Source organism: Rhinolophus hipposideros, assembly GCF_964194185.1.
Source record: "Rhinolophus hipposideros genome assembly, chromosome: 17".
Classification (NCBI taxonomy): domain Eukaryota; kingdom Metazoa; phylum Chordata; class Mammalia; order Chiroptera; family Rhinolophidae; genus Rhinolophus; species Rhinolophus hipposideros.
In genome coordinates this window covers 14,536,826-14,558,676 of record NC_138063.1, presented here as the reverse complement: position 1 = coordinate 14,558,676, position 21,851 = coordinate 14,536,826, and the positions used below count along the sequence as shown (strand labels likewise).

At 34.8% G+C, this 21,851-nt stretch overlaps 1 protein-coding gene across 3 annotated transcripts in view; it reads left to right on the top strand.

Moving 5' to 3' along the window:
* WDR7 (WD repeat domain 7) overlaps positions 1-21,851 on the top strand; it is a 301,626-nt gene that overhangs the window by 41,546 nt on the left and 238,229 nt on the right. For all 3 annotated transcript variants that reach the window (XM_081078981.1, XM_081078980.1, XM_081078982.1), the window contains 2 exons: positions 11,009-11,204; positions 19,191-19,405. In XM_081078981.1, coding sequence (XP_080935107.1) covers positions 11,009-11,204; positions 19,191-19,405 — 411 coding nt within the window. The remainder of the gene's footprint in view (positions 1-11,008; positions 11,205-19,190; positions 19,406-21,851) is intronic.

The following is a 21,851-nucleotide window of genomic DNA, read 5'->3' as shown; positions in this document are numbered from 1 at the left end:
ATATTACATTTATAAAGCAATGTCTATAATTAAAGCATAGTCTCTGAAGCCAAGCAGAATAAACTTCGGTAATTGAAATTAAGCAAAAGCAGCAAACAGACCTACCATTAGTTTTCATGTTCTGTAACATTCTGTTTCCTCTTAACTCTTAATTCTTTTAGATTTTGAGACCATACATTTTTATGCATTCAGTACTGTCTTTTTGAAATTAATTTTTATTTCTTTCAATTAAATAATACAGTGTCATATAAAGTACAGATATTTTCTAAATCTGGTCTGGTCATCTTTCTATGTCACTAAGTCCATTCTAACATCATTTTTATTGTTAGTCTGTAGTTAATTTTATCAGAAATTTTTAGAATGTTGCTTTACTAAAAGTTTTTCTCTTATCAACAGTGATGATGCAAATGAATGTAGCTAAGCATTTTTGCACATCCGGAATGATATTGTTCAGATAAATTCTTAAATATGGAATTGCTGTATAAAAAAGAACACTAATTTTTAAAGGCTTTTGAATAGGTATTGGCAAATTGCTCTTTAAAATTTAAGAATAGGTTTAGATAACCACCATTTACCCCCATCATTCTTCATTATCCTGCTTACAATCTTTTAAGTCTTGCTAATTTTTTAGGTTTGTGAGTATAGTCTATAGAGTATGTGTTAGTGTATAGTAGTCATTCTCATTTTGTAAACACAAATATGTTAATGTACCCATAGTGTATTTGTCCATTCTGATTAATTTATATTTTATTCTTCATAATTCTGTTTTTCAAATTTTTCTACTATGATATTGCTATTGTATGCAAGATTAAAAAGTAAAATTTTCCTGCTATGGATATTATCTATATATGTTCAAATACAATAAGCCCTGTCTCTTGTGTAGGGAGCTGCAAAAAAATTAGTAATAGTCCAGAGACGTCAGTGAGGAGTCCCTTCAACAGTAATGAGAAAGATTGTATTCTTATTTTAGCTGTCTGATATTATGCTAAACATTATAGAAGTGCCTCTCTTTTGGAAAGTTTCCTTGAGGTCTTACCTCATGTTCTTGAGAAGATTACATGTGGCATGAAAGTTACTTTTTAAAAATACAAATGATTTGGTGCTAAACTTTGTGAATGAAGTGGTTGATTAAATTGACTTTTTATTTTGGGTTGAAAAGGTAGTATGACCCAGGCAAAGACTAATTTTTCTTGAGTAACTTGATCATAAAGCAATTTCAAAATGAGTTAAAATTTCCTTTAAAATGGTGGAAGTTATTAGAAAAAAATGACCTTTCAAGGTGGCTGTTCAATGAGCGACAACATATTTTTGAATAGTCGTTCGTCCTGCAAATATCTGAGTGCCTGCTATATTCCAGGTCCTTCGAGGACCAGGTATATAATAGTGGTTAAGGTATAGTCCCTGTTTTAAAGAATTGCATCTAATGAAAGAGCCAGACGAGAAAACAAACAATTAGAATGCAGCATGATATTCTAAAGTACCCGTTTTGTGACATCCCTGAATATCAGGCCCTCAGGGAGGTCTGAGAAATTGAGTAAGCCAGTTTTGGGGGTTTGGGAAGACTTCCAAGAAGGGTGATACTTATTTGAATGTCCTAGCTTTTTGAATGTATTTGAATGTATTCAAATGTATTGAATGTATTTTGAAAATGTTTGAATGTATTAGTTTTGTGGGTGAGTATAAAATCATGTATGTCTATGAACAACCTCTGTTTGCAGAGGTACATAGTATTGTGTGTGTGATGGGGACCAGTCTGGAGCTCGTGATAAGTTGTCCTGACTGGTACCTGGTGGATCTGCATATGGCAAATACTGGCAGGCATTTGACATATTTGTGCATTACTTTGAAAATAATGACCAAGAGATCAGGGTAATGTTTTGTATATGCTGCAAGCTAGCTGTATGTGAGCCCATTAGGCCACTTTATTTCATCCCACTTGGTAAGAGTATTTGGGAAAAAAAAGGTTAAGATGATAAAATACAAAATTGTACTCAAAAGTAAAATATTGAAGGTATTCTTCCTAAGAAAGATTTAAGGAGAGAGTAAAGTAGAATGCAAATGGAATGATACAAATTAGAAAGGAAGAATGTATACAAGTGTGACATTAAATTCAGGAGCTTGTCGCAACTATGTTGCTAACCTTTTTTGATATCAGAGGGATTATTCATTATGGATGTGTACCAACCGGACAAACAGTTAACCAAGGTTGCTATTTGGAAGTGCTGAAAAGGCTGTGTGAAAAAGTTAGATGACCTGAACTTTTCTCATGGCTCTTGCATCACGACAATGCACCAGCTCACACAGCACTGTCTGTGAGGGAGTTTTTAGCCAGGAAACAAATAACTGTATTGGAACACCCTCCCTACTCACCTGATCTGGCCCCCAATGACTTCTTTCTTTACCCGAAGATAAAGGAAAGATTGAAAGGAAGACATTTTGATGACATTCAGGACATCAAGGGTAATATGCTGACAGCTCTGATGGCTGTTCCAGAAAAAGTTCTAAACTTGCTTTGAAGGGTGGACTAGGCGCTGGCGTCAGGCATAGCTTCCCAAGTGGAATACTTTGAAGGTGACTGAAGTGATATTCAGCAGTGAGGTATGTAGCACTTTTTCAGGATCAGTTCACGAACTTAATTGTCTGTTTCGTACTACAAACACCACCAAAAAATACCAGTTATTGATGATTTTTCTTTTCGGAGTCATAATCAGTGGTTTTTCTTAGACCTACATGAAAACTTTCAAAAGGATTTGGAGAAAACTCCTCTGTAAGCCATGTGGAGCCTAAACTAATGAACCACCTGTTAGTCCTGTGAGTGAGAACAGGGCCTTTAGAACCAAGCATACCTGCCTGTATGTCTTCATCTTGGCTGGCTTTAGCAGGTTACTTAACATCTTAGAGCTCTGGCGACACTTTCCGTGAAATGTTGGTTTCAAGTTTTGAGAGAATGCCCGGCCTGTAATAGGAGCTAATTAAATCATTCTTATTGTTGTTATTCTATTTTCAGTCATCTACATCATCATTTAGATGCTAAAGAACTGAATCTAGGCAATATCTTCATTCATTTCCAGCACTGGAATGATTTTATTATAGGTATACTTTGTTCCTATATTACAAACTACTTTTCATTTCCCTGTTTTCCAACTATGGCCAGTTGGTTTTAAAGTGTGCCCAAATTAGTGATAAGTCCCCTTTCTCTGTCAGTCTAACTTTGCGTCTTTTTATTGCATGACAGAAGTTTGACGGTATCAAGAGTAACTAGACGAGAGGGTTTTACTCTCCCCTAATTCCCTTGAAATTGTAGTCTTGAGCGGGTATTATTCTCTCCCTGCTCACTTCCTGAACACTGGGGTTTTCAACTGTCTGAGGGGACGAAACTGCCATTTCTTTGGAATTGTAGGTAGATTATATAGAAGAGTATGACCATTGCAAAACCATCATGACCCCTATGATCTGGGGGTGGGGTTAAACCCATTTGTTTCTTTTCTTGGGGTACAAATTATGGGCTAGGCACAACTTTCTTGCCTAACTGTCGACACTGAGGGTTAGGTTTCCCTGTGTTCTTTGATAAAGACTTCAAAAGCAAGCCAGCATCCTTTGTAAACAAAGATGTATTTTTAGCATACCTGTTCTATTTACCGCTAGGAAGCAGATACACAGATTCTTTCAGTATCTTCCTTTAGAAAAATGGGGGCACTATCTATTAACCCATTTGTGTCCATGAGAAAGGTAAAACTATTCTGGTTCTATCGGAGTTATGTCAATTCAGTGTTTATGTCTTATAAGGGTACAGGTATGATTGGGGTCAATAGGTAGAGGCCAGGCAAGCAGGTTCAAGTTACTAGGTCAGATGGACAGTGCCATTCAAGTTCTAAGTGAAGAGTCAGGAAGTAGAAGGGCAAGACCTACAGGCGCCTGGAGTCGTACCTCAGTGCACTCAGGTAAGTGAGGCCCTGTGTTACAGACGCTAGGCCCTGAGTGTGTGCAGCCCAAGATTTGGGTGTGGGCTTGGGCAGTGGGTGTAGACAGCTGACTGGTGTGCAGAGAGGGGGAAGAGGGCAACACTTGAGTTTCTTAAAACCTTAGAATATTTTCAGAGTCCTCAGATTTGTCTATCTCAGTCCTTAAACTAACAAATTATCTCAGTGTTGTTAAGTACATCTTTTTACTCTAATAGGCAATATCTTCATAACCTTACATTAAATTTTTCAGTTTTTATTTGCTGTTTTACTAATAAGGGAGAGGTCAAAGAAAGATGGACCACTGTTTCTCCATTGTTATTTTTTGTACATAGTGAATGAGTGAAGATGTTAAAACTAGTCCCTAAAAGTTTTAATTTTCATGCAGAACATAATTATCCAAGTAGATAGTCACAGTTTTTGTTGGACCATATGGTCTTATTTTCTAAAATAGCTGTTAAAGTAATAGCTCTCCATCTTTTTTTTTTTATATAAAGAAGGATGGTATATGGATTTCTGGGGAAAAAATTTCAGTTTTGTGAAAGTATGGAAATGAAACTAACATTCGTTGGATCTTTTTTCCCCTTTAGGTAGAATATTTAAAAGTGATAAATGATGCATCTTAACTGCGCATTTATGTTTCATAGAAAGAGTTCTGGGAAGTACAAGAAGTAATGATTAAGAGAATAGTGGGATTGATTTATAGTGAAAGAAGCTGGTCATTTATAGCTTGTCTCATTTAAAAGGAGAGACAGTCATTAGTGTTCATATATTTCAAAAATATTCAAACAAAGAGAACAATTGTTTGGGGGCAGCTAAGAAATTGCTCCTGAAATGATATGGGGAAAAAAGAATAGTTTAGAAAACAAATTAGCAAAACCAGAAAAAACCCACAACAACATGTAGTTTACATTGGGAACTGTTGGAAAGCAAATCATCTCCCCAGAGAGCTAAGGGATGGGATCAACTAGCTGTCTTTCATTTCTGTAATTCATGGCAGATGCTTAGGACCAGGTTACGTAAGAGGTTTCTGGGAATGGTTTAAAGTGAAGTCTTGTAAAATGCGTAAGGTCAGGCTGGACGACCTAGGTGGTATATTCTGACTCTATCATATTCTGTGATAGTTGGTGGAATTCTGCTGCTCATCAGTAATGTACTGTGAAGAGTATTTACTGGCAAATTCAATGAGACTTTATTTGGTTTCCAATCAGAATTCTTTGAAAAAGAATAATTGGCCTTGGAATAAACTTGTTTTCGTCCAGTATCTTCCTCCCTCCCTTTGCTCCAGTTATCTTCCTTTTTTCATCAAATAAAAGTAGAGTTTTGGGTTGCTTATTGTTAGCCTTTGCATTTAATTAGCTTTTGATGTCATTGGTGCACATTACTTCTAGGGCAGGACTAATAGTGTTTGGAACATGAATTTGGATAATTTTCACCCAAAAGGTACTAGCCAAGTTGATAGGATGCTTAATCTATGCTGCAGCATGACAATAAAAAGAATGTAAGATCTGTTTATGTGGGACTCTTTAAGTCAGTTGATGCCAGTGGTTACAAAAGTGGAATATGTGAGACCGTTAATTGGGGTCTGAGAGTAAAATATTAAAGCTTTCATTTATGTCTTTTTATTATTAAGATATTGAGCTTCTGAACATTTACTAGATGGAAGGGCACTGGTGTCTCACGTGTTTGACACCTCAGACAGGCACACAGGAGACTGACAGCTTTCCTATCACTGGGTTTGCTTCCTGTTAAAAGGTTCCTGCTGAAGGAGTTTGCAGGTTATGTTGTGGAGTTCTCAACCTACTTATCGCAAAATGGGAGGAGAGAATGGTGATGGAAGACATTTCCAATGAAAATTAAATATCTTTTCATCAGCCAAATTATGAGATTCAAACACTGATTATTTGATCAATATGGCAGGAAAGCATCCAAAAAAATCTTAATTGCATAAAATATGTATTTACATCTATTATAACAATGAAACCTTTAAAAGATATACAGAGGGTGCCAAAAAAAGTATACACATTTTAAGAAAGGAGAAAACTGTTATTAAAATTACGCTGATGGTAACCACTTTGAGCACCTCTTGTAATCCCAGAAGTCAAATGTGACTTGTATTCGTCTTTTGTTATCGGTGTATATTGAATATTACAATTTTAACACAGTTTTTTCCTTTCTTAAAATGTGTATACATTGCTTTGGCACCCTCTGTCTAGTCTACTTTGAAGTATTGACTAATGCTAACATAAAGTTGTTAACATTAGCAAGATATTTAAGAAAATGTTTCATTTAATCTTAAATTTGTTTATTTAAACTTTGAGTCCTCCTTTTAAGATATAATTTTGTGCATGTTTTATAATGTACATGCTATACTGACACAGAAGTACATGTATAACAAATATATATATATATATATATATATATATATATATATATATATATATATATAATGGGAATACATGGCAAATATTTTTAATGAATGGGTGTGTGATCAAAAAAAGTTTGGAGCATAAATGCTTCTCAAATAACTTAAAAGATATGATGTTCACATTTTTTGTATTATTACTTAATTACACAATTTAAATGTGTTACACATTGTTATGATTCCCTGATGTTAAGTTATGTTTAGGTGACTTTTCCAGTTGAAATGAAAGAAATTGAAGTAGAATGCAATTAACCAAATTATAGAATCAGTCATTATGGGTGAAGTAATGTTCAATAATCGCGATCTCCGGAATTTAATTATAAAGGAATTGTGCTAATTCAACTCATTTGTGGGGAAGCTGGGTCTAAATCAAAGAGAGGTGGAAGTTATAAAATATTATTTAAGAAGTGCCCATTTTATAATTTTGAGGACAGAGAAGAAACCAAGTTAATTGTGTTTTAGCAAATCTTTTAAATGCTTTCATTAAACAGGTAGCTGAGAATTATTAATCATTACTCTGTTCATTGTTTGAATTAAAATTATTACCAAAGTGATGCTTGAAAATGGTCTTTTTTCCTTTTACATTTAAAGAGGCTAGACATTTGCTTTGTTTTTACCTTTAATTTGTTTCCACACAGCAGGCAAAGGTAACCATCAAGTCAGAATTAATTAGTGGAATCAGAATTAATGAGGTTTTACTGTATTGGGCCATTTCCACTTTCGGCTAGTTTTCTTCACACGAGTTGGACTAGCATTTTCTTGAAAGAAGAAAAATTAGATTTATTTTAATCCATATTTAAAAAGCAGAGAACCATCTTTTCTTGTGAGTTAAGTACCTCTAATAACTATGCTTTCTTGGGCTTAGTAATATTGATTTTTGTTTTGTTTTGTTTTCAGTCTTGATTATTTTGGCTATTTCCAGACTTGCTCATTAGAGTAAAGTTATAGTTAACTCTTCAGATGCTTATTTTCATTTACATGGACAGTCTATCATTTTTATTTTGGACCTTTTTTTGGTGGATGGAGCATGTCATTTGCCAATTTTCATCACTGAACTGTATGAGAGTAACAGTTATTCTTTAAAACATTGATGTAAATATATGCGTTAGAGAAAATTTATCATGTGGAAATGAAAGCTAGAATTTTTGGAATTGTAATTCTGTTTTCCCTTTAGAAAATGACATCCTATAATCTACTTTTTAAAGCAGGTCCTATGGCATTATTTAATATTTGATTTGTATTTTTTTTTTTTACTAATAGAGCGATAACATGATGTAGCGCTTTTAAATCTTTTTATGAGGATAGATTACATTTTCTTGAATTTTTAAAATTGTCCACCGGCATATAAATGGGGAGAGTGAAAGTTCTGACAGTGAAGTTCTCATGAGGAGTGGATGCCGAAGGTCAAGTTTGCTTGCCTTTTTTGTTTGTTTGCTTAATGTCTGCGGTCCTTTCTCTACTAAGCTATACTACGGTACTAGATATCTGGCAGAGAGAGGATGTGTATAGCTCAGTGGTTGTCACTAGTTGTCCACCATCTTAGATGTTGAGATCTACCAATAGATCATAATTTGAGGAACGCTGAACATAGTAAAAAATATTGGTAAAAGTTCACTTTTCTTTTTTTAATTTTAAAAAACAAACTTCACCCTGACCTGTGCCTCATTTTCTCTACTCTTTCTTTGAAAAGGAATGACAAGAGTGTATGTGAACATTAATGAAATGACTATGGACTTGGGGACTAGCAAGTAGGCTAGTTAGGTGAGTGGCATTAACTAAGGATCAGCTCATTTCAAAGATTTTGAAAAGCTGGTATGTCGAAGTGGCAGAGTCAAAAGTAGTGACACAGGTATTGTAAGCACTGTGGGACATCAGTGCTGGATTAAAAGACATGAATAGATGAAGAGTAATGCTGTTTAGGAATTATTCTTTTTTTAGTTTTCAATTACTGTTGACATACAGTAGTTTCAGATGTATAACGTAGTGATTAGATGTTTGTATAACTTATGAAGTGATCACCCCAATAATTCTAGAACCCATCTGACACCATACACAGTTACTATATTACTGGTTATAGGAATTACTCTCTTTAGTTAATTATACACAAAGAAAAAGATCACTCTTAGATTTATTTTCTCAGATGAGAGAAATACATAAAATGACCATTTTTTTAGGCAGAAAATAGGAAATAATAGTTAACCATTGATATAGCAAACCATCCCTTTTTGTAAGTTGAATGATGGATATAGTTGATAAATACAAAGTCAACACTAATGGTAATCCATAGAAATGCAGAACATCCATTGAATTAAAATATTTTCAGTTACAATGTATCTCTGCTGAAACTCAAATATTTTATGTAGTGTGAAATAACTGAAAATAAAGGCATATATTTTTATGGTATGTATTTTTACCCTATTCTAATGTTGCATATATTTAAATGAATTTTTTGTAGTTTGCCACTTTCTTTTGATTTATTGCTTAATTTTAAAGCTAACTTTTGCATGCTTTAAGTCAATTACCCCCTAGTCTTTAATATCTCTTTTTTAAAAAAGAAATCATGTTTTATGTTTCAGTTAAATGCCTAGCAGGGAACATGAAATCAGTAAGCTTAACCGATGCTTGGTTTAAGAAACTTCTATATGATGTTTTCGTAAAGGTTTTTAACATATTTCTGAACTTAGTTCTAACTTTTAAAATTAGTAAATACCTGCTATGTTTATTATAGTGTTTAAATCATTTACAGAACAAAAAGTACAAATAAAGCTAATACAGAATAGAAGAATAAAACACCTGAATATAAGAACAGAGTAAATAGTTAAATTGTACTTTGCTTTATTAATGCTCTGCTTCATTCAAAAACTGTATAAAAATAAACATTATTAATTAAGATAAAAATAAAGCTAAATCATGGAGAAAAAATGAGAGAAAAAAGTAGACAAGACCACTGAGACTATGTCCAAGACTATTTTCTGTTACGAACAGAAAATTCAGTCCTGAGTTTGTTAGTAGCCAAAACATGAAAGGAACCAATTAGAGCAGCTTTCCCCAAGGTGTGTTCCTCAAAAACTAGGTCTTACAAGATTACGATGGGCATAAATTAACAGATGAGTGATGCCTTCTCCCCCTTGTAGAGATGATTATATTCACATCAGCATGTTAAACGTTCTTGGAAGTTCAGGTAAATACCACAACTGTAACTTTTGCTTCCCTTGCACATTTGGCCACAATCCTTTTTCATCTGATACCTGTCAACATTTCCCATTCAGTGATACATACTCTTACGGATCAGTGAGATACTGTTCTTTAGCTAAGAACAGTCTGTTTGCTTAAGCACACACAGCCCAGAGTGCTGTTGGAGACGTTTCCCCTTAGATCCCATAACAGGGATAGTGTATATGAGCACAGCGGGCCTCAGGGAATTGCCACAGTTTATACTGTGTTTCCCCGAAAATAAGGCCTAGCTGGACCATCGCTCTAATGCATCTTTTGGAGCAAAAATTAATATAAGACCCTGTCTTATATATATTATATAACATATAATATTATATATGTATTATATGTTATATAATATGACATATATATTATATTATTTTATATTATATTATACCCAGTCTTATATTAAAATAAGACCGGTTCTTACAGTAATTTTTGCTCCAAAAGACGCATTAGAGCTGATGGTCCAGCTAGGCCTTATTTTCGGGGAAACAGTACAATCATGAGTTTCAGATGGCTGTTTTCACGTGGTTTTACTGTAGTATGAACTGAAAGCATAATCTAGTAGGTCACTAAAAAGTTTTAAATTGCCTGTACATTGTCTCAAAAATTTAAAGACTTTAATTATTTAATTTTCTAGGTCGTGGGTTGTGTTCTCCGTTGCTAGTGAAAATCTTTACCGTCTTTGATTATTTATATTTCACTTGCTCTAAAAAGGAATTGAAGGGCAGAAACTAGACCTGAGCAGAAAACGCACAGCAGAATGTTTAATTGGACTATTGTGTGTTAGTAGAGATGGGGCACCTGCTGACATTGTAGACGGAAGCTGTGAAGCTCATCTACAGATAATACAAAATATCTGTGGCTCTTCAGAAGTGATTGTGGCAGAGGAACCAAGAGGGTATTGTTTTTGAGCAAAGGAGCAGGAAAGAGCATGGGTCTAAATGACAGAGTCACAAACAGAAAGAAGCACTAGAGAGAGCAGCTCTAGCAGCTAACAAAGGGGAGTTCATACTGTGGAAAGAGAACACGTAATAACGAATCAATTTTTTTCCAGCTTTGCCTGCTCATATATAGCAATCATTTTAGTAAGGCCATCTTCGTATTTGAACAGCGCATTTTCCAAAGCATCCTTCCCACCGTTAATGTAGGATTAATTTAGTTGTTGTTGTTGGTGGTGGTGGTGATGGTGGTGGTGGTGGTGGTGGTGGTGTGTGTGTGTGGTGACGATTGAACTGGGTGTTTTATGCACAATATAAAGGAACAAGTTTTCCAACACAACCTAATATTGCGGTTGGTTTGCAGGAATAGTGAATGTGTAATTACTTTTGGTTTAAGTTATTGAGGATAGGGTCCATTTCATTCTGAATTTAATCTAAATATAATTAAGGCTTATTCTTCTTTTCAGGCAAGAGTGCAGCACTGCGTCTGCTCTGTAGCCAGTGACCACTCCGTAGGACTTCTAAGTTTGCGAGAGAAAAAATGCATTATGCTGGCCTCTCGTCATCTTTTCCCTATTCAAGTGATCAAGTGGAGGCCTTCTGATGATTACCTGGTAGTGGGATGTTCAGATGGCTCTGTGTACGTCTGGCAAATGGATACGGGTAAGAACAAGTGTTAAGAGATAGACTCGAAAATTAAATGGGTACATTTGATTTCCTAGAAATTAAGAATCTTTTACACGAGGATGAGGAAAAATGCCCTGGAATGTAACAAGGTTGCTATGTTTATTTTTTTTATTTTTTTTAAATTAAACTTTTTGGGGTGACAATGGTTCGTAAAATTACATAGGTTTCAGGTGTACAATTCTGTAATCATCTGTAATCATAAAACATCATCTGTATGTTGCAGTATGTGTTCACAACCCAGAGTCAGTTCTCCTTCCGTTACCATATAGTTGATCCCGTTTACCCTGTTCTATTATACCATCCCCTGGACTCCCTTACTCTGGTCACGACTAAATTGTTGTCTGTGTCTATGAGTTTTTGTTCCTTTGTTTGTCTTGTTCTTTGTTGCTTTCAGTTTTATATCCCACATATGAGTAACATCATGTGGTTCTCGACTGTTTCTGTCTGACTTATTTCGCTTAGCATGATAATCTCAAGATCATCCATGTTGGCTACGTTTGTTTTTGATCATTGCTTTTTCTAAGTGTTCTCATTATCGCCAAAGAAAAACTTAAATGTCCTCTTATCTGTTGTGCTATACTACAGTAGTAGTATACTGTAGTATACTACTATACTACATACTTGTAGTTGGCCAAATCTTTAAGAATGTAATTGAAGACAGTATGCACGTTAGGACAGACACACAGGTAACAGACCAAAAAAAAAAAAAAAATCAGTGATCAGCATGAAGAAACCATTTTTGTCTCAGATTCAGAAACCGTGGGAAAAGGTAAAATCCTCTTTTATTTAAACAGCAGTAAAGCAATATGGGACAGTTAATTATAGGAGGTGATTGAAATGGAAGTTTTTAGTTCTAGAGAGAATATTTAAAGTTTCCAGCTTCAGAAATTATATGTATAAAAGCATAATATTGAACAAGTAATGCTTACGTTAAACATGCAGGCAATGATTTGTAATGTTAAACATGGAATCTCATGATTTTCCCTGGAAAATCTTTAAGCATATGACTAAATGTGTTATAAGCATATAACTAACTTATTAGTTTAGGCTTTTAAAAACACATTTTATTCCACTTTTACAATCTTAAGTAATCATGTGCCAGTGATTAAATTTTTGTTTATATTTCTAGTATTACTGATATTTTTAATAAGTGGTTTCCCTGTTCTTCATCTTTTGTTTATTTGGGGGCGGGGTTGTTTGTTTTAAATAGTCCTTTTAGAAATTAGAGTATGTACACATTTCTGCCTGCACTGTGGTGCCATAGGGAGCTCTAAGTGTTTTTTGGAACAAGTACTCTTCAGTGATCCTATCTTTTAGAGTCCTCGTTTTAACTGCTAGTCCAAAGGCTGTCGGACAAGATGAAGCGTTCTTGGAGAGTGTCAGGCTTCTTTGCCTTTGCATTGATCCTTTGTTTCTCCTGTCTGATTGTGTAAGAGATGCCTGCCTTTTGTCAAATTTTAAAAGCACAAAAGTATTAGAGAAGATAACCCTCAATCACACTGTTCGGTGGTAAATGTTAACATTTTGGCATATTTTTTCTAGTCTAATTTCCCTGAGTTTTTAAAACCACAATTGCTGTCATACTACATCTGCAATTTTGTATATGTAAACGTTTTACTTTTGTGCTTTTTGTTAAATCCCGTCTGCTGTGCAGCACATTTTTGGTTTGCTAGTTTGGCCCATCCCACAGGCTAGCTATACAGAGTTTGATCTGGGCTCTCCAGTCAAACTGCTTGGTTTGAATTTAGAATTGACCACTGGTGCCATGGCTAGCACTGTAATCTATAGCAAGTTACTGGATTTTTGTCCCTCAATTTTATCTGTAAAATGATGACAATAATCCTGTTTTATAATGTTGCTGGGAGAATAAAATGAGATACTATTTACCTGGCATGTAGTAGACATAATGTGAGTGTGTATATGTGTCTGTTTGTGTACATGTAAGTTTCTGTGTGTGTGTGTGTACATGCATGTTATTAAAGAGACATGCTGCTTAAATTGTTACTTTGTTGAACTTGGGAATATGACCCTACGTATATTTAGAAATATTTTTTGGGGGAATTAGTATTAAAGAAAGTTCTTACAGCAATAATGACATTCATAAGACACTGTTTTAAAATACTCTAAATATTAAATTAACAATTTTTATATCTCAAATGCAAATGTATGGTAAACTCTTTTAGGACTTTAAGAAATGAAATAAAAAATTAGAAGAAAATAGTATAATTTTCCTGAGTTTTTCAGATATGTACTTAAATAATACTATTTGAATATTTCAAATACTTCACATTTCATATTTTTTACAAATGCAAAATTACTGAATGACAAAGTTACTTTCACAGTAATTTCACAAAGTTACTTCTACAATAATTTCCATAGAAGGAAATGACAAATAGCCCCTATCTATAGGTATACCAGAGGATGTTCGTCTTACAGCTGGTGTAGTATAATTAAGCCCATTTTAGATTAAATAATATATAATATTGAAAATTCACAATTCTGACCTTCAGGAGGATTTCTGGTAAACAGTCAGTCAATATGACAGTCTGAAGTCGAAAAAAGAATAGAGAAGCAGAATTTGTTTTGGATTTCAACCATAATAGGAAGTGTGTATTCTTTTTTCCTTCTTGCTGTTCAGGCCTCGGCTAGTGATATAAAGGTCCCTGGGGAGTCAGTAAGGCACATCCTGACGGTATTGACATTATTTATTTATTAAATTTATTTATTTATTAAATAAATAAAAAATGAAGCTAAATAAATCACATTCGGCCAAGGTTTGATGGATGAAGTGTACTTAAACTCTGAGGAGATACTTTCTCCCTCTTCTTAGTGTTTGGGGAATGTATTTTTACAAATGAAGCCATATTACACTAAAACTACTCATGTATATTGTACAATTTTCTGTGTTTGCTGTTGAATTGTACTGATGCTTGTAAACACTTAAAAATGCCTTTTCTTTATATTTCTATGCAGCATTTTCTTTTGTTTTACCCTTCAAATGAGTAGTTGTATCTTCATTATTAATTTCCTAATGAAATGAGTTTAAAGCTAGTCATATAAAGTTTAATTAGAGAGACAGAGGTCCAGAATCTTCATATATATATATATTACAAATTATATAATATGTATTATATATAATATATAATATAATATATTACATATATACACTATGTATATATATACACTAATTACTATTGCTGTATATTACTATATATACACTAATTACTATTGCTATATAATTACTACATATATATAGCAATAGTAATTAGTGGTGATGTAGAGCCACGTTTTTGCATATTTAGAAAATCAGTCAAACACGTAGCAGGAGCGCCACTTATGAACTTCCTGAAGATGGGCCATTGATCTAGATTGTGAATGCTCCTACCCGCAGCTGTTGATGTGACCAGCTCTCTCGTTCATCACATTGGGTGCTCCCAATAAGCACGTGTTGTCTTTGCCACAGGCCCTTGACAAGGTCAAAATCCTGTCTATTTGGGTAATAGTAGCATGCTTTAAGTAAAAGACTGATGTTACAAGATGTTTTTCTTCATTACCAAGCCTTAATAACGTTCTCATCTGCCCATTTTTATCATCTTTACTACATAACAAAAGTGATTCTCACATCATATACCTATTCCTATAGGGACAGTTATTAGGTGTTCTTGTACAAATGCAAACACCAAGAGTGCTTGCCAAGTATTATTAGAAATTAGTGTCTGAAGTCTTGTCAATTTATTTTGTTCTTTTATTTTTTTTTCTTTTTATTTATTCTCTGTCCCTCCAGGTTTTGGAAAATATTCCTGTTTTTGCGTTTACTTCATGAATATGCATTTGTTCATTTTAAAAATTTTATTATCTAATAGCATATAGCAGAGAATGATGAATTCATGTATATTTATGTCTATTAAAATGTATTAAAAAGCATGGATAACCAATAACATAAAAAATGATACTTTTCTAAAATCTTGGTAAAACCAAATATAATCAGAGTTTCTTTTTTCCCTTTGGATGATTCACTCTGGAATTTTGAAGGAAAGCGTTGTTAGAGTGGAAATATGACTGTTTTTACTACCTTCCCCCCATGAACCCTTTGTGCAATTAGTTACTAAGTCCTACTCATTAGGTACCCCTGCCCTCCCTTTTTTCTTTGCAGTGTATCATTCTACCTTAGTTGAGGTGTGAAAAAAATATAGCCCTATCTTTAGTAGTATCTCTGTCTTCTGTTTCTACCTTCTAATCCATCCCGTACTCTGCTGGCAAGTTAATCTTAGGATTCATGCCACTGTCTTAATGAAAAAAAAACCCCATACTTTTTTGCTGATATAGCCTTTAAGACAAGGTCCTCTACACTGTGGTACTCTACTACCTTTGGCTTTATCTTTTACTATTCTTTTATGAAGACTGTTTGCTCTGTGTAAAGAATAATTGTAATCAAAAATAATTGGGTCACTTTCTACCACTTGTCTTTTGTATCCTCTGTATTGTTGCTCATGACTTTTACTCAGTTGGAACATTTTTCTTTCTATTTTCATATTTATTTTGTCCATCATCTTTTAAGAAAATTTGAATAATAAAAACAAAATCTTACATATTTACCCATGTACTTACCATTCTGGTGCCCTGAATTGCTTGTGTAGATCCAAATGTCCGTCTGGAGTGATTTTTCTGTTGCCTAACATTTAATACTTCTTGTAGTGAAGGTCCGTGAGTGATGAATTCTTTCAGCTTCTGAATGTTTGAAAAATTCTTCATTTCACCTTTATCTTTAGCATTTTTTTTTTCTGGGTATAGAATTCTAGGTTGCCAGTTTCTTTTCTTTTTCATTTATACTCCACTGTCTTGCTTGCATTATTTCCAGTAAGAAATCTGTTGTCACGCTTATTTTTTTCCTTTACATATGCTGTGTCTTTCTTTTTCTAATTGCTTTAAAATTTATCTCTTTATTATTGGTTTTGAGAAATTATGGTTTTCTTCATATGTCTTGTGCTTAGGATTTGTTGTACTTCTTGGATCTGTGAGTATATACTTTTCAACAAATGTGTATATCGTGGGCCATTATTTTTTTAAATATATTTTTGATCCTCCCTTCTCTTTCCTCTCTTCGGAAACGCCACTTATCTGACCATTAGGCTACTTGAAATGACCCACTACTCAGGGATTGTCTTTTATTTTATAATTATTTCTCTCTGTGTTTCATTTTATATAGTTTTTATTCTGTTTCTTACTTGGGGGAGGTCAGTCTTTTGTTCTTTTCATGCCTTGAACTGATGGGTTGAGGCCTGTCCACATTACGGAGGGCAATCTGCTTTACTCTAAGTCCACCAATTTGAGTATAATCTCATCTAAAACACCTTCCCAGAAACCTTCAGAATAAGGTTTCAAACCTTCAGAATGTGCCAAGTTGACACATAAAAGTAAACATCACATGCACTTCATTTTGTTGTTTTTGTAACAACTTCCCAGTATTCCTTTTAGTAGATATATCATGATTCATTAAACCTGTTTACTAATGATATATGTTTACTTTTTTCAATTTTTGAAATTTACAAATAAGACAATCAGTAAATATGTGTATGTGTATACTTGTATATCTGTACCTATATGCACATACACAGACATATATATAGTTACTGTTAGTATATATGTAAATTTATATTTGTATATGGTATGGTTACTTAATATAAATCTTAGAATAAGAATTGCTGTGTTAAAGAATATATGAATTTTAAATTTAATAGAATTTGTCAAGAAAAGAGTTGCTAATTTTTACTCATACTGAAAGTATTTTACCAATTTCCTCATACCCTTAATAATGGTGAATATCTGTCATGGTAAGACATAAATGATATTCATTGTTGCTTCAGTTTGCATTTCTTTATAGTGAGGTTGATGTCTTTTCATATGATTACTACCCATTCGTATTTCTGAATTTTTCATATCCTTTCAACATGTTGACTTTTTTTTTCTTATAGATTTGTTAGATCTTTGCATTTTAAAGCTGTTAACTCTGTTTCCATTTAATCCACAGGTAGTTATTGAGTGATTCCTATACACATTGTTCATTGTGCCAGGGATACAACAAGGAACAAAACACCTAAAACTCTCTAGCTCTTAAGTACTTTACATTCTGGGTGGGGAGAGGCAGGTCAAAAACAACAAACAAAGTCTTTAAATACATACATATATATATGTGTATATATATATATATATATATACACACATATATACACGTATATGTATATATGTATTTTATATATATGTATAGGTGATTAGTGCTATCAGTAAAATAAAGCAGAAAAGGGTGATAATGAATGGTATTGGGGGAGGGGATGTTGAAATCTTTGATAAGGTAGCTAGGGAACAACTTATGGAGAAGGTGACATTAGGGTAAAGGAATGAGTGGAGGTGTTGAAGTTGATGATGGAGCCCACATGATCAAGGAGCATGACTTCTGGGCAGAATGAACACTAGGTGCAAGGGTCCTCAGGTGGCAGTATGCAATTCATGTTTGAGGTCATCAATAAGACTGGTGTGGCTGGAGTGGAGTAATCTAGGGGAGAGTGATAGGATATAAAGTCAGAAACATAATTGGAGACCAGATCCTAGAAAGTCTTGTAAGCCTTTGGCTGTTACACCGATTGATACAGAAAACCATCGAATGGCTTTAAGTTTAAATGGGTTGAGAATAAGAAGGTAATCAAGGGTGGAGATTAGCTTCTATGTTATTGCCCCTAGGCAATAAAAGATGGTGGTTTATTAGACCAGAGTAGCTACAAGTTGATGTAGCAGTCATTTTCACAAACACACAGGAAAACATTTGATTGAATGCCGGTGTTAAGTGTAAGAGTCAAGAAATTTGCAGATTGAATGAGAAGTTATTTTTCCTGTTTTGTGGGCATTTCCTAGAGAAAGAAAAGCTTCAGGAGTTATTCAAGTAGAAAAAAACTGGAAAAATCGCAAAACTTAGCTTTTTGTTTAAGATTAATACACAACACAGAGGACTTGAAATCATTGATGTTTGATCGATGTTTGTAATAGAGTAATGGTGTGGAGTGATCAAGGAGAACATCTTAGAAGTAGAAAGAACATGGAAAAGCCTGGGGTGGGATGAAGTCATTCAACTCTCACCTCTTGACTTTGGTGGGAAGTTGCATAGGTGCCTTACGGGAGAGGAAATGATTAAGGTAATGTTACATGAAAGATCGTTAGAGGAAGGAAGTACAAGGACATGTTTCTGGGAGGCACTGTAAAAACATAAAAAATGTCCCTGCACTTTCCTTTCTTAAAAAATGACTTAAGGCCGGCCCGGTGGCTCAGGCGGTTGGAGCTCCGTGCTCCTAACTCCGAAGGCTGCCGGTTCTATTCCTACATGGGCCAGTGGGCTCTCAACCACAAGGTTGCCAGTTCAATTCGACTCCCACAAGGGATGGTGGGCAGCGCCCCCTGCAACTAAGATTGAACACAGCACCTTGAGCTGAGCTGCCTCCCGGATGGCTCAGTTGGTTGGAGAGCATCCTCTCAACTATGAGATTGCCAGTTCAACTCCCACAAGGGATGGTGGGCTGCGCCCCCTGCAACTAGCAATGCCAACTGGACCTGGAGCTGAGGTGCGCCCTCCACAACTAAGACTGAAAAGACAACTTGAAGCTGAATGGCTCCACAACTAAGATTGAAAGGACAACAACTTGACTTGGAAAAAAGTCCTGGAAGTACACACTGTTCCCCAGTAAAGTCCTGTTCCCCTTCCCCAATAAAAAAAAAAAAAAAAAAAAAAAAAAAAAACCTTAAAAATAATAGTAGGAAGAAGAAAAAAAAGCAGTTAGTTACTTGCAAGGGAGTTCCCATAAGAGAGCTCATTTCTCAGCTGATTTCTCAACAGAAACTTTAAAAAACAAACAAACAAACAAACAAAAAACGACTTAAAACCTGATTGTGTGTGGCATTTGTGACTGTGTCTTCCAGGTGCCCTGGATCGCTGTGTGATGGGCATCACGGCCGTGGAGATCCTGAACGCTTGTGATGAAGCAGTTCCGGCTGTGGTGGATTCTCTCAGTCACCCAGCAGTCAACCTGAAACAGGCCATGACCAGACGTAGTCTTGCTGCTCTGAAAAATATGGCCCATCATAAGCTACAGACCCTTGCAACTAACCTCTTGGCTTCTGAGGCATCTGACAAAGTAAGTTTTGTATGTGGGCTCGTGTGTGTAGTCCCCATTTTACTTCGTGTAATCGCTTAGCTTTGGCATGTCTTAGGGAATCATTTTGGGAGATGACACTGGTGAAAAAGGAGCTGATTTTTATTTAGGTGTAGCCAACATCGTTTTAGAGTATTTCAAGTATTTGGCATTTTGAAAAAATAAATTATTCTTACCATTAAAAATATTTTAACATGATTCTTACCGAACCATGTGGCTTCAGTTTCTGAAATTAGAGCAGATGTTGTGTGTGTCATGTCTTTCTGACTTTCTGACAGTCTTCTTATTGAAAGATGGAGGTGAGCACTAGCTGTTATCTCCAGGAGAAAAACATGATAATTTAGGTACACAACTAAATGTTTATAATTGTGGCTTATCTCTTGTTTTAAAAAGACATTCTGATTTTAATAAAGTTAGGCCATTATAAGGATTGAAGAAGATATTTGACACAGTGTCATGGAGTTGCACAAGTGCCGGTATTTTTCTTTGAGACCCAAGTTCAGTCACACGTTCCTTTACTGACACTTAAAATCAAGGCATCAGTTACTTCTTCAGTTAACAGAAGATTATCCTATTAAAAGAAGAACAAAGAATCCCAATTGTTTCATTAGTTACTTGTCTTTAGTTTTGTACGGGCTAGCCAGTATTTGGTTTGTGGTATTTGTTTTCTGTGGTATTAGAACCAGTTTGTCTCTGGTAATGGATAAATGAAACAGAGTCAATCCCAGCGGTTCATCTGAGTCAGTACTTAAAATTTCTAGTTCTAAGTATTTATTAAAATTACTAATGGGTAACAGATATACTTGTATTTTCATTCTCTCTTATTTCTGATTCCTTTTTTTAAATGTTTTAACTTGAGAATAAATAGCGAAGAGGCTGAAACATTCATCAACAAACATTTGTGCATGAATTAGTGAGTGCTAATGGCAAGGAAAGACTACAGCTCCAATGACCGTGGCCTCTAGTAATTGGCAGCTATATTTGATCATTCTGTCTTTTCCACAGATATTGGCTGTGTTGTACTGTATGTTTCATAAATTAGAATTGTGAAATCCCCCTGCACTTTTTTTCGTGCTTTCAGTCCCATGCTCTAAAGTTGGAATAAAAATCACAACTTAAATGCATTCTCCATGCCTATAATTATTTTTAAGATCCCATAGCTGTCCCGAGGAATTTAGTGTTTATAGCACATTGTCTCACGTTCTATATAATTTTAATTTTGAGTGCATTTCTAAAACAGTGTATTCAAGGGCAACCATGTATGTATGCTATGTAATTTCCAAATATATTCTTCTTTTGTTGGCATCCCCGAGAAGTACAAATTTGGAAAAATAATTATATAAGTGGAAACTTAAAGAAAAATAAGTGGTACGGTAACAGTTATGAATGGCTTTTGTAAGTGGTCACAGTCCATTATGTGATTTTTACAATCTTGTTTGTCCCTATTCTTAATAGCGCATTTTATAGTGCAATTAGTGATAAAAGCACCAGATATCAGAGACACTACACTTATGTATTGTAAAATATACTGCTTGTGAACGTCCTCAGTCTTGTAGCAGTGGTAATTGTTGCCTGGCCTACAAGGAAAACAATTATAGAAGGGGGGGAGGAAGGCTTAGGAAGCTGAGACTGCAGGAACATAATCACTTTATGAAAAATGTATGTTGGCCGGACCATTAGGGATTTCTGTAACTATTTTCTCATGTTGAATTTGAGGCTCCTTCTGAGGGGAATTTTTAAAGAGCTGTCCTCTGGATGGTTTTCTAACCTCAGGAGAAATAAAACCCACCCAAAGTTTAAAAAACCAACTAAGAGCCTCTCAGTGCAGGAGTTACTAGGATATTGAAACTAATTTCTTTCATGGGTCTCTCAATAGGAAGGGAAATCGCATGGAAATACTCTATAGAACTATCCTGCTTTGTCCTTGTTGGGATAGGATTAGCCATTGCGCTGTTTGGAAGTCACAAATATTTTATTTTGCTAATTATGTTTTTTTTTTTTTTTTATGCCAGACATATACAGCTTTGCAAACAAAGATGGAGCATTTACTCTCCTATAATTTTTTTCTTTCACTGGAAGATCAAGAGGATATTAAATAAACTTACTCTTTATTACTGTATTGAATCTTTGCAAGATGTGTGTGTTCAAACCCCTATGTCTTTCTCTTAGGCCATGTATCTCTTCCGCCCTTTTATTGTAATAACTTACGTACTTACCTCATTCTTGCCGCTGAAATACAGTCTTCTTGCAGGCAAGGATCATGACTGACCTACCGTTGTGTTTCTCCCATGACACCTCGTAGCAGCTGTGCAATAAACACGCGTCAAATGGGATGAGGTTTACCAAAAAGTGTTGCCAACTTCTGCTTTAGCCTCTTTGCCCATGTCGTCTCCATTCCCGCATCGTTGGTTGTCTTGACACTCAAATC